The sequence below is a fragment of the Schistocerca cancellata genome, chromosome 1 (genome assembly GCF_023864275.1).
Source record: "Schistocerca cancellata isolate TAMUIC-IGC-003103 chromosome 1, iqSchCanc2.1, whole genome shotgun sequence".
NCBI lineage: Eukaryota > Metazoa > Arthropoda > Insecta > Orthoptera > Acrididae > Schistocerca > Schistocerca cancellata.
Genome location: NC_064626.1, coordinates 494,023,623 through 494,038,973, shown reverse-complemented (window position 1 = coordinate 494,038,973; position 15,351 = coordinate 494,023,623). Strand labels below are relative to the sequence as shown.

Sequence of the window (15,351 nt, the reverse complement as noted above, 5' to 3'; positions counted from 1 at the left end):
AGTCTTTTCGTGAGATATACGTAGGAAAAGGCAATAGATTGGTTGGTTCTTCTAGTACCATAGATTGATGGAATGTTGACGGTAAACCAAGACTGAGCAGTTTCGTGACGCATTCATGCATACTATAGGAACGTGTACGCAAAAACGCTTCTGTTCTTCGGATATTGTCTATTTCGTCCATCAATTCTAGTTGTACGGATCTCAGCATGTCTAAGTATTGGTCGAACGAGGCTGTTGTAACCTGTCTCCTTTGTAGGTGGACTAAATTTCACGAGCATTCTTCCCATTAATCGCGGTCTGGCATCTCCCTTACCTACGATTAGTTTTATGTCCCGGTTCCACTTGAAATCACTTCGTACGTGTGTATCTAGACACACTGAGATGACAGAAGTCATGGGATATCTCCTAATGCCGTGTCGGACGCCCTTTTGCCCGGCTTGATGCAGCAGCGATTATGTCCCATAAATGTTCGATGGGATTCATGTCGGGCGATCTCGGTAGCCAGATCATTCTCTCGAATTGTCCAGAATGTTCTTCAAACAAATAGCGAACAACTGTGCACCGGTGAGATGATGCCTCATCACCCAAACAAATTCCATCGTTGTTTGGGAATATGAAGTCCATGAATGATTATAAATGGTTTCCAAGTAGCCGAAAATAACCATTTCCAGTAAATGATCGGTTCAGTTGGACACAGTCCATTCCATGCAAACACAGCCCACACCATTATGGTGCCACTACCACCTTACACAGTGCCTCGCTGACATCTTGGGTCCATGGCTTCGTGGAGTCTGCGCCACACTCGGACCCTACCATCAGCTCTTATGAGCAGAAATCGGGACTCATTTGACCAGGCCACGGTTTTCCAGTCGTCTACGGCTCAACCTATATGGTGACGAGACCGGGAGAGACGCTGCGATGTCATGGTGTTAGTAGAGACACTCGCGTCGGTCGTCTGCTGCCATAGCCCATTAACGCCAGATTTCGCCTCACTATCCTAGCAGACTTAGTGTTGCTTGTGTGTTAGTACTGACAACACTACGCAAACGCCGCTGTTCTCGTTCGTTAAGTGAAGGCCGTCGGCCACTGCGTTGTCCCGCTGATATTTGGTATTCTCGGCACACACTTGACACTGTGGGCCGCGGAATACTCAATCCCCTAACGATTCCCGGAATGGAATGTCTCCTGCGTCTAGATTCAACAACCATTCCGCCTTCGTCTGTTAATTCTACCGTGCGGTCATAATACACTCCTGGAAATTGAAATAAGAACACCGTGAATTCATTGTCCCAGGAAGGGGAAACTTTATTGACACATTCCTGGGGTCAGATACATCACATGATCACACTGACAGAACCACAGGCACATAGACACAGGCAACAGAGCATGCACAATGTCGGCACTAGTACAGTGTATATCCACCTTTCGCAGCAATGCAGGATGCTATTCTCCCATGGAGACGATCGTAGAGATGCTGGATGTAGTCCTGTGGAACGGCTTGCCATGCCATTTCCACCTGGCGCCTCAGTTGGACCAGCGTTCGTGCTGGACGTGCAGACCGCGTGAGACGACGCTTCATCCAGTCCCAAACATGCTCAATGGGGGACAGATCCGGAGATCTTGCTGGCCAGGGTAGTTGACTTACACCTTCTAGAGCACGTTGGGTGGCACGGGATACATGCGGACGTGCATTGTCCTGTTGGAACAGCAAGTTCCCTTGCCGGTCTAGGAATGGTAGAACGATGGGTTCGATGACGGTTTGGATGTACCGTGCACTATTCAGTGTCCCCTCGACGATCACCAGTGGTGTACGGCCAGTGTAGGAGATCGCTCCCCACACCATGATGCCGGGTGTTGGCCCTGTGTGCCTCGGTCGTATGCAGTCCTGATTGTGGCGCTCACCTGCACGGCGCCAAACACGCATACGACCATCATTGGCACCAAGGCAGAAGCGACTCTCATCGCTGAAGACGACACGTCTCCATTCGTCCCTCCATTCACGCCTGTCGCGACACCACTGGAGGCGGGCTGCACGATGTTGGGGCGTGAGCGGAAGACGGCCTAACGGTGTGCGGGAGCGTAGCCCAGCTTCATGGAGACGGTTGCGAATGGTCCTCGCCGATACCCCAGGAGCAACAGTGTCCCTAATTTGCTGGGAAGTGGCGGTGCGGTCCCCTACGGCACTGCGTAGGATCCTACGGTCTTGGCGTGCATCCGTGCGTCGCTGCGGTCCGGTCCCAGGTCGACGGGCACGTGCAACTTCCGCCGACCACTGGCGACAACATCGATGTACTGTGGAGACCTCACGCCCCACGTGTTGAGCAATTCGGCGGTACGTCCACCCGGCCTCCCGCATGCCCACTATACGCCCTCGCTCAAAGTCCGTCAACTGCACATACGGTTCACGTCCACGCTGTCGCGGCATGCTACCAGTGTTAAAGACTGCGATGGAGCTCCGTATGCCACGGCAAACTGGCTGACACTGACGGCGGCGGTGCACAAATGCTGCGCAGCTAGCGCCATTCGACGGCCAACACCGCGGTTCCTGGTGTGTCCGCTGTGCCGTGCGTGTGATCATTGCTTGTACAGCCCTCTCGCAGTGTCCAGAGCAAGTATGGTGGGTCTGACACACCGGTGTCAATGTGTTCTTTTTTCCATTTCCAGGAGTGTAGCATCGTAAACCTTCTCACATGACTCACCAGAGTACAAATGACAGCTCCGTTAATGCACTGCACGTTTGTACCTTGTGTACGCGATACTGCGGCCATCTGTAACGTGCATGTCGCTGTCCCATGTATTTCGTCACCTCAGTGTATTTTATGCATATGATGGCTTCCAGTGAATGTTGTGCTATCATGTAATCATACAATAATGCGTCTCCCTGTCTGTTTGTGAACAATAAGTAACATTTGTTTACATTGAACATGAACCAAGTCTTCCGGCATTTCGCTATAATTTTCTAGCATTGTGAGTTCTCTGTATGTAACAGTATCATCTGCGAAAAGGCTCATCAAACTTACGATATAATCCACTAGGTTGTTTATACGTATTATGAAAATTAATGGCGTGTAACATTCCTTTGGCGTGTGCCGGAAGCTACTTTTTCGTCTGAATATATCTCTTCGTTGAGAATTACATGGACATGCTGTGTTCTAATTTCAAGAAACTCTTCAATCCAATCACACATCCGGTCTTATATTCCGTAAATTCGTATTTTTATCGCTAAACGGGAGTGTGGAATTGCATCGAACGCCTTCCAGAAGTCGAGGAATATGGCAGTAACCTCGGCGCCGGTTTTCTATGTCATTACACGCGGTCGTAGAACGTGTTCCAAAATGTTCGTACAAGAGTCCGGCGTCAGAGTTATAGTTATTTCTTAAAATTTAAAAGTTCCTTATTTGAATTGTTTTTAAATGTCAATACCGTGTACGTTATGAAACATTAAAGTGTGATAACACTCTGCAGTTGGCTAAGCAACCATCTTCGGATGTGATAACAAGCAAAGAACGCAAAACGGCATAAGTTAAATTTCAAGAGCTAAACTATGAAGTTATAAAGATTTGAAAGTGACGAAATAAATAAAAGGAATAACGTACCGGTTATGGTGAAATATAGGTGAGCATATTGCGCACTGGAAACCCTGCATCGTATATGTAGTTGGGAGCTATTTAAGAGTAAGGAAACGACCCTCAGATAAGCGTGGACTACATATAAATTAGCAAAATTACAGCAAAGAAATAAAGTGTAAAATGTACCATGTCTCTGTGAGTACCACTCTCAATATAAAAAAAAGATTGAATCAAGCAGAAGGGTAAAACCAAGAAGTCAAAAACTACAGAAACAAGAGAAACAAAACAAATATATTACAAAGTGAAAAGTATTACGAAGATAACAACAGCAGCAATACACAAAAAGGAACATAGGATTCTTAATGAAATTTCAGTCAATTGTAAAATGTATATACAACATCATTACATCGGGTAACTTATCAAAACTGGTTTGACTGTGAAACGTCCCCTTTAGAACAATTATACACGACTGTGCTTAAACTGACACACAATATTTTTAGCGCAACGCAATCTGACTATCAAAGATCCCTGCAAAAGAATGGCCATGAGTAACATTAAACTATACCTTTCACAAATAACTTACCTCACAAAAATCTTCATTACTCGAACTACTGCAATACAGCGAGCGCCACTACTGCCAGCTAAATAAAAGATTCAAATTAAGGAAGTCACTAACTACTGATAGGGATAGTTAGCAAATGAAAGATTTTAATAGAGGACAAACACTGTATTTACCTTAATATCATCACAAGTCATAATATATGTAATTTCAAAACTCCGCCATCTCTCTCCTCACATCCACCACTGCTGGCGGCTCACCTCCAACTGCGCAACGCTACACGCTGTTCACATCCAGCTGCCGCTCTACAATGGCAGACAACAATGCAAACTAGCCACAGACTGCACACAGCACAGCCAGTGATTTTTGACATTTCGATTCAATGTTATGTAACTCAGTAGTTAAATCTTCACGTGTTTGTTCAAGTGTGGTGTCTAACTTCCGAAGATTTTGTTCCATTGTGTCTAACTTTTGCAGCTTTTGCTGTGTTTGTCTCTGATTTTGTTCCATTGTGTCTAACTTTTGAAGATTCTGTTCCATTGTGTCTAACTTTTGAAGATTTTGTCCCATTGTGTCTAACTGTTGCTGTGTTTTTCTCTGATTTTGTTCCATTTGTTGCATTAGTTGTAATAACAATGCATTAGTGTCTGGAATCTGTTCCTCTACTCTTTTCGGCAGTGCATTTGCACCGGCAACATTCACATTTTGACAACCTGAAAATGTGTCTTGACTTATTTGAGAAAACGGTGAGGACGCAAAACCTGAATCTACAGTATTTGTAAAATTGTGTCCTGTCATTTCGGATTCCTGAGGCGAGCTGTTGCCGACCGATCGATCGATAATGCTTCCCTGTTCACAATCTGTTTCACTGTCTACACCATTATTTGCCGCCCGCTCCATTTCCCTATGCACAATTACCAAATTACTACTTGGAACGTCTGTTAATTCACTACACAGTGGTGCTGATAAGCTACGCTCGTGTCACTATTATTTCTCAGTTACTTTGGAGCCTAGTGTTACGTTTTTCACATGCCATTATTGTGACAATATTTCACACGATAACACAGAAAAACACAATTTGAAGAGCAAAAATAAGAGAACACATTAATATAGCACTGAAAATAATATCTAGTTAATTGCAGCTGCGAAATACTTGGTGCAAATCGACATGCCTGCCACAACTGTTTTACAGTACAACAATGAAAGACTGCAACTACAAAGGAGATTCTCTCCACAATTACGCGCTAGCAATAAACAAAAGCTACACTAAATACACAAACTACAAGAAAAAAATCAGAAGATTCCAGTGAGGTATCCTAGGCTAAGGGTCGACATATGAAACGTCCCCTGAAGAACAATTATACACGACTGTGCTTGAACTGACACACAATATTTTTAGCGCAACGCAATCTGACTATCAAAGATCCCTGCAAAAGAATGGCCATGAGTAACATTAAACTATACCTTTCACAAATAACTTACCTCACAAAAATCTTCATTACTCGAACTACTGCAATACAGCGAGCGCCACTACTGCCAGCTAAATAAAAGATTCAAATTAAGGAAGTCACTAACTACTGATAGGGATAGTTAGCAAATGAAAGATTTTAATAGAGGACAAACACTGTATTTACCTTAATATAATCACAAGTCATAATATATGTAATTTCAAAACTCCGCCATCTCTCTCCTCACATCCACCACTGCTGGCGGCTCACCTCCAACTGCGCAACGCTACGCGCTGTTCACATCCAGCTGCCGCTCTACAATGGCAGACAACAATGCAAACTAGCCACAGACTGCACACAGCACAGCCAGTGATTTTCATACAGAGAGCGCTACGTGGCGGCGGCGTTACCAATATAAGAACCTAAACAGCCTACTTACATAAAGAAAACATAAACAGCCTACTTACATAAAGAAAACATAAACAGCCTACTTACAACTGTGAGCTACTCACAGCTAGAGCAAGCCGAAATGCTGCGTGTATTTGTGAAAGCTAAGGCGGTAGTTGCCGCAAAGGGGGATCGTTGGCTCAAACTATACACAGCTTGATCGTGCGGCATATATAATAACAAGAATAAATTATTGAAAACTAAGCTAAATTATATACAATAACAATGATGACACAAATAAAATACAAAAAGAGTGTAGAGGTAAAATATTACATTTTAAGAGAAGGCCGTAAATGCCGAGTGAAAATGATTGCCTGGGAAACTGCAAATCGAGCACTTTCAGACTTTTATAACTTCCAGGTTTAGTTCGTAACATTTCTCTTCAGGCAGTTATCTACTTTTGGCTGATTCTCAGATCTGAAGATGGTTGCTTAGTAGACTGAAACTAGTCATCACATCTTAATGGTTTACAATGTACGTGATCTATGTTGTTGTTGTTGTGTCTTCAGTCCTGAGCCTGCTTTGATGCAGCTCTCCGTGCTACTTTATCCTGTGCAAGCTTCTTCATCTCCCAGTACCTACTGCAACCTACATCCTTCTGAATCTGCTTAGTGTATTCATCTCTTGGTCTCCCTCTACGATTTTTACCCTCCACGCTGCCCTCCAATACTGAATTGGTGATCCCTTGATGCCTCAGAACATGTCCTACCGACCGATCCCTTCTTCTGGTCAAGTTGTGCCACAAACTTCTCTTCTCCCGAATCCTATTCAATACCACCTCATTAGTTATGTGATCTACCCATCTAATCTTCAGCATTCTTCTGTAGCACCACATTTCGAAAGCTTCTATTCTCTTCTTGGCCAAACTATTTATCGTCCATGTTTCACTTCCATACATGGCTACACTCCATACAAATACTTTCAGAAATGTCTTCCTGACACTTAAATCTATACTCGATGTTAACAAATTTCTCTTCTTCAAAACGCTTTCCTTGCCATTGCCAGTCTACATTTTATATCCTCTCTACTTCGACCATCATCAGTTATTTTGCTCCCCAAATAGCAAAACTCCTTTACTACTTTAAGCGTCTCATTTCCTAATCTAATTCCCTCAGCATCACCCGACTTCATTCGACTACACTCCATTATCCTCGTTTTGCTTTTGTTGATGCTCATCTTATAGCCTCCTTTCAAGACACTGTCCATTCCGTTCAACTGCTCTTCCAAGTCCTTTGCTGTCTCTGACAGAATTACAATGTCATCGGCGAACCTCAAAGTTTTTATTTCTTCTCCATGGATTTTAATACCTACTCTGAATTTTTCTTTTGTTTCCCTTACTGCTTGCTCAATATACAGATTGAATAACATCGGGGAGAGGCTACAACCCTGTCTTACTCCCTTCCCAACCACTGCTTCCCTTTCATGTCCCTCGACTCTTATAACTGCCGTCTGGTTTCTGTACAAATTGTAAATAGCCTTTCGCTCCCTGTATTTTACCCCTGCCACCTTTAGAATTTGAAAGAGAGTATTCCAGTCAACATTGTCAAAAGCTTTCTCTAAGTCTACAAATGCTAGAAACGTAGGTTTGCCTTTCCTTAATCTTTCTTCTAAGATAAGTCGTAAGGTCAGTATTGCCTCACGTGTTCCAGTGTTTCTACGGAATCCAAACTGATCTTCCCCGAGGTCGGCTTCTACTAGTTTTACCATTCGTCTGTAAAGAATTCGTGTTAGTATTTTGCAGCTGTGGCTTATTAAACTGATTGTTCGGTAATTTTCACATCTGTCAACACCTGCTTTCTTTGGGATTGGAATTATTATATTCTTCTTGAAGTCTGAGGGTATTTCGCCTCTCTCATACATCTTGCTCACCAGATGGTAGAGTTTTGACAGGACTGGCTCTCCCAAAGCCGTCAGTAGTTCTAATGGAATGTTGTCTACTCCGGCGGCCTTGTTCCGACTCAGGTCTTTCAGTGCTCTGTCAAACTTTTCACGCAGTATCATATCTCCCATTTCATCTTCATCTACATCCACCTCAATTTCCATAATATTGTCCTCATGTACATCGCCCTTGTATAGACCCTCTATATACTCCTTCCAACTTTCTGCTTTCCCTTCTTTGCTTAGAACTGGGTTTCCATCTGAGCTCTTGATTTTCATACAAGTGGTTCTCTTATCTCCAAAGGTCTCTTTAATTTTCCTGTACGTAGTATCTATCTTACCCCTAGTGAGATAAGCCTCTACATCCTTACATTTGTGCTCTAGCCATCCCTGCTTAGCCATTTTGCACTTCCTTTCGATCTCATTTTTGAGACGTTTGTATTCCTTTTTGCCTGCTTCATTTACTGCATTTTTATATTTTACGTGATCTAGTCAATTATAAAAAATTTAAAAACAGTAAATTTTAAATTTATAGAATCTGTTATAAATGCTTTAGAACTCTGTGACTTGACAAGTCGAGTGCTTCATTCCCAAGCATCGACCGGTAAGCTTTCGTCCATTTGACATGATACAGAAAAAGAGTATGTCATAAAGTGCGATGAACTTTAGGGTGAGAGTCAGGATGGACTCGAAGTCAGCACACTAACTGCGCGATGGGTGAAAGAGCCTTCATATCCTTTTGCTGCCGCGCTGTTTCACCGACTGGCTCTCCACTTCCATCACACCGCTTAGCTCGCAGACTCCTCGAATCCTTCCTCCTCTCGACCTTGTCATTGACGGATTAACTTTGCAGTGCCACCCAGTCGCTGATCGCCGTTTCATGACCACGCCTCCCAGTGTGGGCTGGTGTGTGATTCGGGAACTGGCGTCCTTATCACGTGTTCACTGTCGAGGCTGTTCCCAGCGTTGATTGCACTTCGTTCCGATGTTTTTCTGCATTTCTTAGTTGCTGTGAAAGTAGCCACATAATACTTCTTTGTAACCGTTGTCTCTGCGGAAGGCCTAGACCGTCTTCCATAGTTTCACAAGCCTCCTTGCGCGAATTCTTCGTGCTTTTCTCTACACTCCATATCAGAGCCCGCAGCGATCCACTAACCATCAGCGTATTTCTCAATTTTTAAAGCAGACGAAAATTTGCTGCTACAAGCCAGGAATTTCACACACTTCCATGTGAGCGTTCTTGCCGCTTTTCTGTCTACTCTCTACCTTAGTGCCCGCAGGGATCCTCAAATTATTGGCATATATCTCATTATTCGCCAGGTTCTTCTCAAAGTGTATTCATTCTTTAAGCGAGCCGAGAGCATCCGCCAATCTACCACCTCATGTGGTTACCCAATGCACGTGGGTCCGCATCTCATCCGGCCGGTGAATGAGATCAGACTTTCCTCTTGTTCTGGGCTACTGGCACGCTGGGAGTGGATACCGGCGGATGTTTTACACTAGATTTGATACCATTCTCCTTTTCTGATAATGTCAGAAACAGCTGATATACACTCTAAGACAAAAAAAATCACGCGAAGGAAGTATACGAATGGGACGGATAATCGAATGATGAGATGTACATGTATAGAGAAAGAAATGGCTACAATTTCAAAAAAACTTAGGTAATTTATTGATGAGAAACATCTTCACAAATTGGGCGAGTCAATAACGCATTGGTCCACGTCTGGTCTTTATGAAAGCAGTCAATCGGCATAGCACTGACTGATCCTCCTGAGGATCGTGCCAAATTCTGTCCAATTGGCAACTTAAGATTCTCAAAACCCCAAGTTAGCTTGATGGCCCTGCTCGTACTGCTACAGACATTCTCAACTGGGCAGAGATCTGGCGACCTTGCTGGCTAAGGCAGGCTTTGGCAAGCAGGAAGACAAGCAGTAAAAGCACTTGACGTCTACGTGCAGGTAGTATCTTGCAGAAATGTAGCTTCTCATCAAGGACGGTCAAAGTGAGCGTCGAATATCGTTCACGTACCGCTGTGCTATAAGTGTGCCACAGATGACAACCATAGGGGTCCTGACATGTAAAGAAATGACACACCAGACCATCGCTCCTAGTTGTCACCAGTATGGTGGGCGACAATCTCATCGCTTTCTGGGGCGTCTCCACATAAGTCTCCATTTGTCACTGGGGCTCTGTTTGAAGCGGGACTCATCACTAAAGACCATTTTACTCCAGTTAATGAGACTTCAGGCCGAAAAGTGTCTGGAGTCATCCCAGACGGCGATGGGATACCAAGCTGACTGTTGCCTCCCATATGGCCCAACAACCAGCCGTTATGGTCTGGACTGCCACTTCATTCCGTAGCAGGTTCCGTTTGGTTGTCATCCGCAGCACCGTTCCAGCACAGTGGTACATTGACGGCATTCTTCTACCCGTTTTGTAGCCCATCATGGAAAACCAACCTGGGCTTACATTTCCGTAAGACAATGTCCGCGCCGCGCGGGATTAGCCTAGCGGTCTAAAGGCGCTGCAGTCATGGACTGTGCGGCTGGTCCCAGCGGATGTTCGACTCTTTCCTCGGGCATGGGTGTGTGTGTTTGTCCTTAGGATAATTTAGGTTACGTAGTGTGTAAGTTTAGGGACTGATGACCTTAGCAGTTAAGTCCCATAAGATTTCACACATATTTGAACAAATTTTTTGAACAATGTCCGCTCGCACAACGCGAGAGTTTCTACTACTTGTCTTCGTGCTTGCCAGACACTACCTCGGCTAGCAAGATCACTGGATTTGTCTGCAGTTAAGGTTTGGAGGACTATGGGCAGGGCCCTCCAAACACGTCCGGATTTTGACGATCTAACCCATCAGTTGGACAGAATTGAGCACGATCCACATGAGGACAACCAGTAACTTCGTAAATCAACGTCAAGCCGAATAATTGCTTGCATAAGGGCCAGAGGTGGATCAATGCATTATTGAATTGCTCAACTTGTGAAACTCTTTGTTTTGAATAAACCATCCAGTTATAATCATTTGTTTGCCTCTATGTGTACATCGCATCTACTGATTTCCGTCCCATTCGGATAACTCCTTCGCGATGCCTCTTTGTTTCCCCCCTCCCCCCCTTAGAGTGCAGATCTTGTCACCAAATACTGACTCGTAAGAACAAATTTGTTCTAAGAAAAAAAAAAGGTGATGTGTTGAACTGCCGTCATTGTTTATCTCACAGAGGGAAATAAATAATTTCCGCTATGACTAGAGGCGCTTACCGTGCCGGCACTGCCGTTTTTTCTGCCAACAGAGGAGAAGGGCCTGGTGGTGAAACGAGAGTGCGGCCTGGGCCCGTGCGGCTTCGACGACAGCAGCATGAACCGCGGGCTGGGCCTGGACGGCTGCGACCGCTCCAAGGACGAGTTCTTCTGCCTGTCGTGCTGCACCACCAGCGGCTGCAACAAGAGCGCCGGCCGCCGGCAGGCCGCCTCGCCGCCGCCGCTGCTCCTGTCGCTGCTGCTGGCGCCGCCCCTGCTGCTGACGTCACTCCGCTCGCTCGGCCCCTGCGAGGCCGTCGGCGGCGCGGCCTTCTAGGGTCCCCCGCGCGCCGCGCTCCGCTAGGGAGGCGCCGCTTCCGGAACTTCACCTGCCGTCTGTCCGGAGTCACCGCACCGCCAGACTCGGCTACACCTCAGTATGGCCGGTGCCGGGACGACCCGAGTTATTCCCTTCAGCAGCGTTAGAATGCAGCACTGTTGCACTGAGGCTTGGATTAGACGTCGACATCAGCCGTAGCTAGCTCTCATAGCGCCGTGCTATTACCGCAGTCGTGTACACATCCTACCGACGAACAGAATTTCTGTGTTAGATTGTAAACAGTTACAGCAGCAGTGTGCATATGTAGTCTCGGTTGGTGGAATTTACCGTACGTTTACAAATTTTTGTGCCAAACAGATTACTTAAAATTTTAAAGACGCAACTCTTTTACAAAGGATAGTATTTATCCGCAGAGTTACCTGAAGGCTTATTTAAACGTGCAGTCCTCGTAGTTAGTCATTTCTGTTGTGGACCTGCACGTAATACTACTAACCTGTTGCCTGCCCATCACACTAAATTGGCCACACCTGGTCGTGAATGTGATCGCGAAATCATTGTCTTTCCATCATCGTACCGTGTTGTACCTGTGCCTGCACCTTCAGGAATCATCATCTCATATTTTTTATGTGCTGTATAAAATTTTCTCCTCGGGTCTTCAACTTTATTAAGTCGCTGGCTACCGATGTTCCGACTAAGGGACTTTTTGCCATCCTCATCTGCTTGACGACACTCTACAGATTTGGTGGGAAAATCTCCGTTAGCACGCCACTTTTAGCATTGGGGTCGGTTGTAAAGGACGTAGTTCAGTCCAAAGCTATCCTCAACGGTATTCTTCGCTGTTTCTTCGGGTCCGATTCCAGCAATAGTGCAGTGACAATAGCCACCTTGAGAAAGAACGTGATCTTATCTGTTCATATTTATGCTTTTGTGACCATCGAATCACTTATCTTGTATTGTCAAAACTTCGGCATTTCTGGTCGATTTGCGTTATTCTGATTAACGTTTCGTTTCGTACTACGTATCAGTACCTGCCGTTAGAGGAGTATCACTGTTGGTGCGGACACTGATTGTATTTACGCATTTTTCCATTATTCCGTATGCAGTCCAGCTGCATGCTGCAGCAGAGATTTATATTTGTCATCCATACTCTTAAAACTATATTATTTTCGATATACTTTAAATAAACGAATGTGGTAACTGCTGGCTTAGGCCAGAATTTGTATCTCCCAACATGTAATGCATATATTACTTTTGCAGTACCTCTCGAATGCCCCTGTGTGCTTTGTGCTCCAGAATCCCCATATCCGAATATCATTCAAACTTACACTTTCCAGTTTTCAAGCTGGTCTCTATTGTGGTGGGGAGACCAATTGCGCCGAGTTTCTGCATCGCCCTTAAGAATGTCATTACATAGCATTTGTGTAAAATCTCGCTCATCTCCATTGTGCGCCGGAAGAAAGAAAAGAGCGATATCCTTTCTCAGCATAGAATCTTTTGTCCTTGTTCCCGTTATGGTCTAACCTCCCGTATTCATTTTCATCTCCGCTAAGGAGTATCCATCGCTCTGAGAATATACCTTAATTATTGTAGGCAATCGGAGGCAAACATGTCAGCCGGAGACCACGTAAGAATATCCCCAGCCACATTATCATTCCCCGCTATCACACAAAAATTAAATGGAATAAACATATATCTAATTTGAAATTACGCACGAATGTGTAGGTTATATTTTCACTAAATATTATTACCACCTCAAACACGGGCAGTTGAAGTTTTTACCCTGACCGAAGACTTAAGCAAACCTTATATGAATTCTAGAGTCCATGCGTAACAGAACAGTCGTCTAGATGGGCAGTTCTACTTTCGCCAATGCCACACAATTACATCTGCTGCTATATTCCATTTACCCCTGGAAAGTATGTTCCCAGTTCTGCCATAATCGTTGGAAGCAGAAAGAAGAAACTTTCGCTGTGACAAAACTGCAGATTAAGTAGTCACACATTAATCGATCGGACGAGAGCGGTTGTTTGCTGCGAGTGTGCAGCAATCTACTGATCGGGCAGATGATTAAAGTACTCTCAGACGATCGTGTGACAACGTAGTGGCACCCTGGCGTGCTAGAGAATTAACCTCTGGTTCTCATACTCTGCTTCGAGTTGTGGTAAGACCATCATGTTCTCCAAAGACGCTAAAGTGAATCTCTCATGCCAGCAGCACACGCTTTGAAATGACAGCATTGAAACTTACAGTTTCTCTCTCCAGAAAAGTTGAGAACATTATCACCTTATGGTTGGCTTTGGTGGAAATACAGCCTTCTGAAATAGTATTGTAACTTGTAATCACTTTGCACTTTCATTGTGGCTATACACCATGTAGCGGTAACGGATTGCGTATCTGAGCCGCGGTAAACTTCCGTAAAACTGTGGTCTTTGGTCTCGCTTTCATCACAATAATAAATTATAACAAGAAGCAGTATTCATAATCTTACATTTTCAAAACAGAATAACACATCCAAAAACTGGTGGCACCAGTTTGCATTGCAGTACCAAGGTTATAATTTATAGCTATCACTTTCGTAATCTCTCTGCTCATCCTTTGACGAGCTCTTGTCCAGTAAATAAGCAGACCTCTGGCTACTATTGTGTCGAAAACATGCGAACTGTCAAGTACTTTTGGTAAGACCGATAGTAAGACCGTCAGCAGTAAAATAAGACAACAAAAACAAAAGTTTGAGAAAACTGCAAACTCTTCAGCTAACCATTTGTTTGTGGCTGTACTTTTGTTGCAACTTGTGTCGGTGTGGGAGTGTGGGAGCCATCGCAACCGACTATACTCCACTGTCGAAGCTTTACACAAATGTCTTCCGTCATTTTGCAGTTGCATTTTCATTTCATGTTCACCTGTAAAATAAGCAACCGCATCATTTAGAATCCAAATGTATGAGCACAAAACAACAACGATCTCCCTACGCTCCACAGAAATTTGACATATATATGTGACTAAATATTAGGTTAAAGCAGAAAGAACCTGTAAATAATACTAAACATTTTCGGTTACTTGTTATATAAATTAGAATACCAGAGGGATGTAAATGTTAAGTGGACGAAAGTTTATCCCTGTACCGTTCATTATAGCGAAAGCTTTTATTAAATATTAACATTTCATATATAGTCATCCAAAATGCCGATCTGTAAGTCCTCGTTTTTCAAAGGAAAATTCTTGATTTCGTTTGTTTGAGATGTTCTGTGTTTTTAATTAAGATTAAACCAAAGAACTTTTGATAAACTTTTCTTCTAACAAAGTCAAGTCCTTTCATTCACGATACTGATGGGAATATTTTCTATAAAAAAGCGTTTGTCATTCCATTTACTTACAGTGTTACAGTTAATATCTACTCTTGTAATATATATATATATATATAGTTAATACTTACGATAACTGATACTAAAGCAATATTATCGACAGGATTTGATTATCTTTTTCAAATACATTTGTATTATTACTGGTGCATTGTAATGATATTCTAACTAAATTTGTATGTTTGATATATCTTGCAAATCTTGTGTGAATAAACTCATAGAAATTAATATCACAAATAATTTTATTTATTTCAACTTTTCAGGGAAGATACATACTGACGCAGTTTATTATTTAACAGACAATAATGCTTATTTACTTCTACATGAGAGGAAATTAAAAGTCAGAGATCCCCTGTTTACTTTTTTTCTGACCTGTAACACTACAGTTCCAAAAACTCGTAATCAAAATTTGGTGCTCGCTCCTACTAGAACATGTCTACCTAAGTGTTTTAGTGAAATATGAAGTAGATAATTCAATTTTGCACAGTCGTATTATTGAAGAGTC

General features: G+C 43.6%; 1 protein-coding gene across 1 annotated transcript in view; it reads left to right on the top strand.

The window, feature by feature from the left end:
* LOC126178021 (uncharacterized) overlaps window positions 1-14,989 on the top strand; it is a 399,168-nt gene extending 384,179 nt beyond the window's left edge. Inside the window, exon 3 of the mRNA XM_049924498.1 lies at window positions 11,201-14,989. Within this exon, the coding sequence (XP_049780455.1) occupies window positions 11,201-11,484 (284 nt within the window). The 3' untranslated portion in view covers window positions 11,485-14,989. The remainder of the gene's footprint in view (window positions 1-11,200) is intronic.
* Window positions 14,990-15,351: the final 362 nt, after the last annotated feature.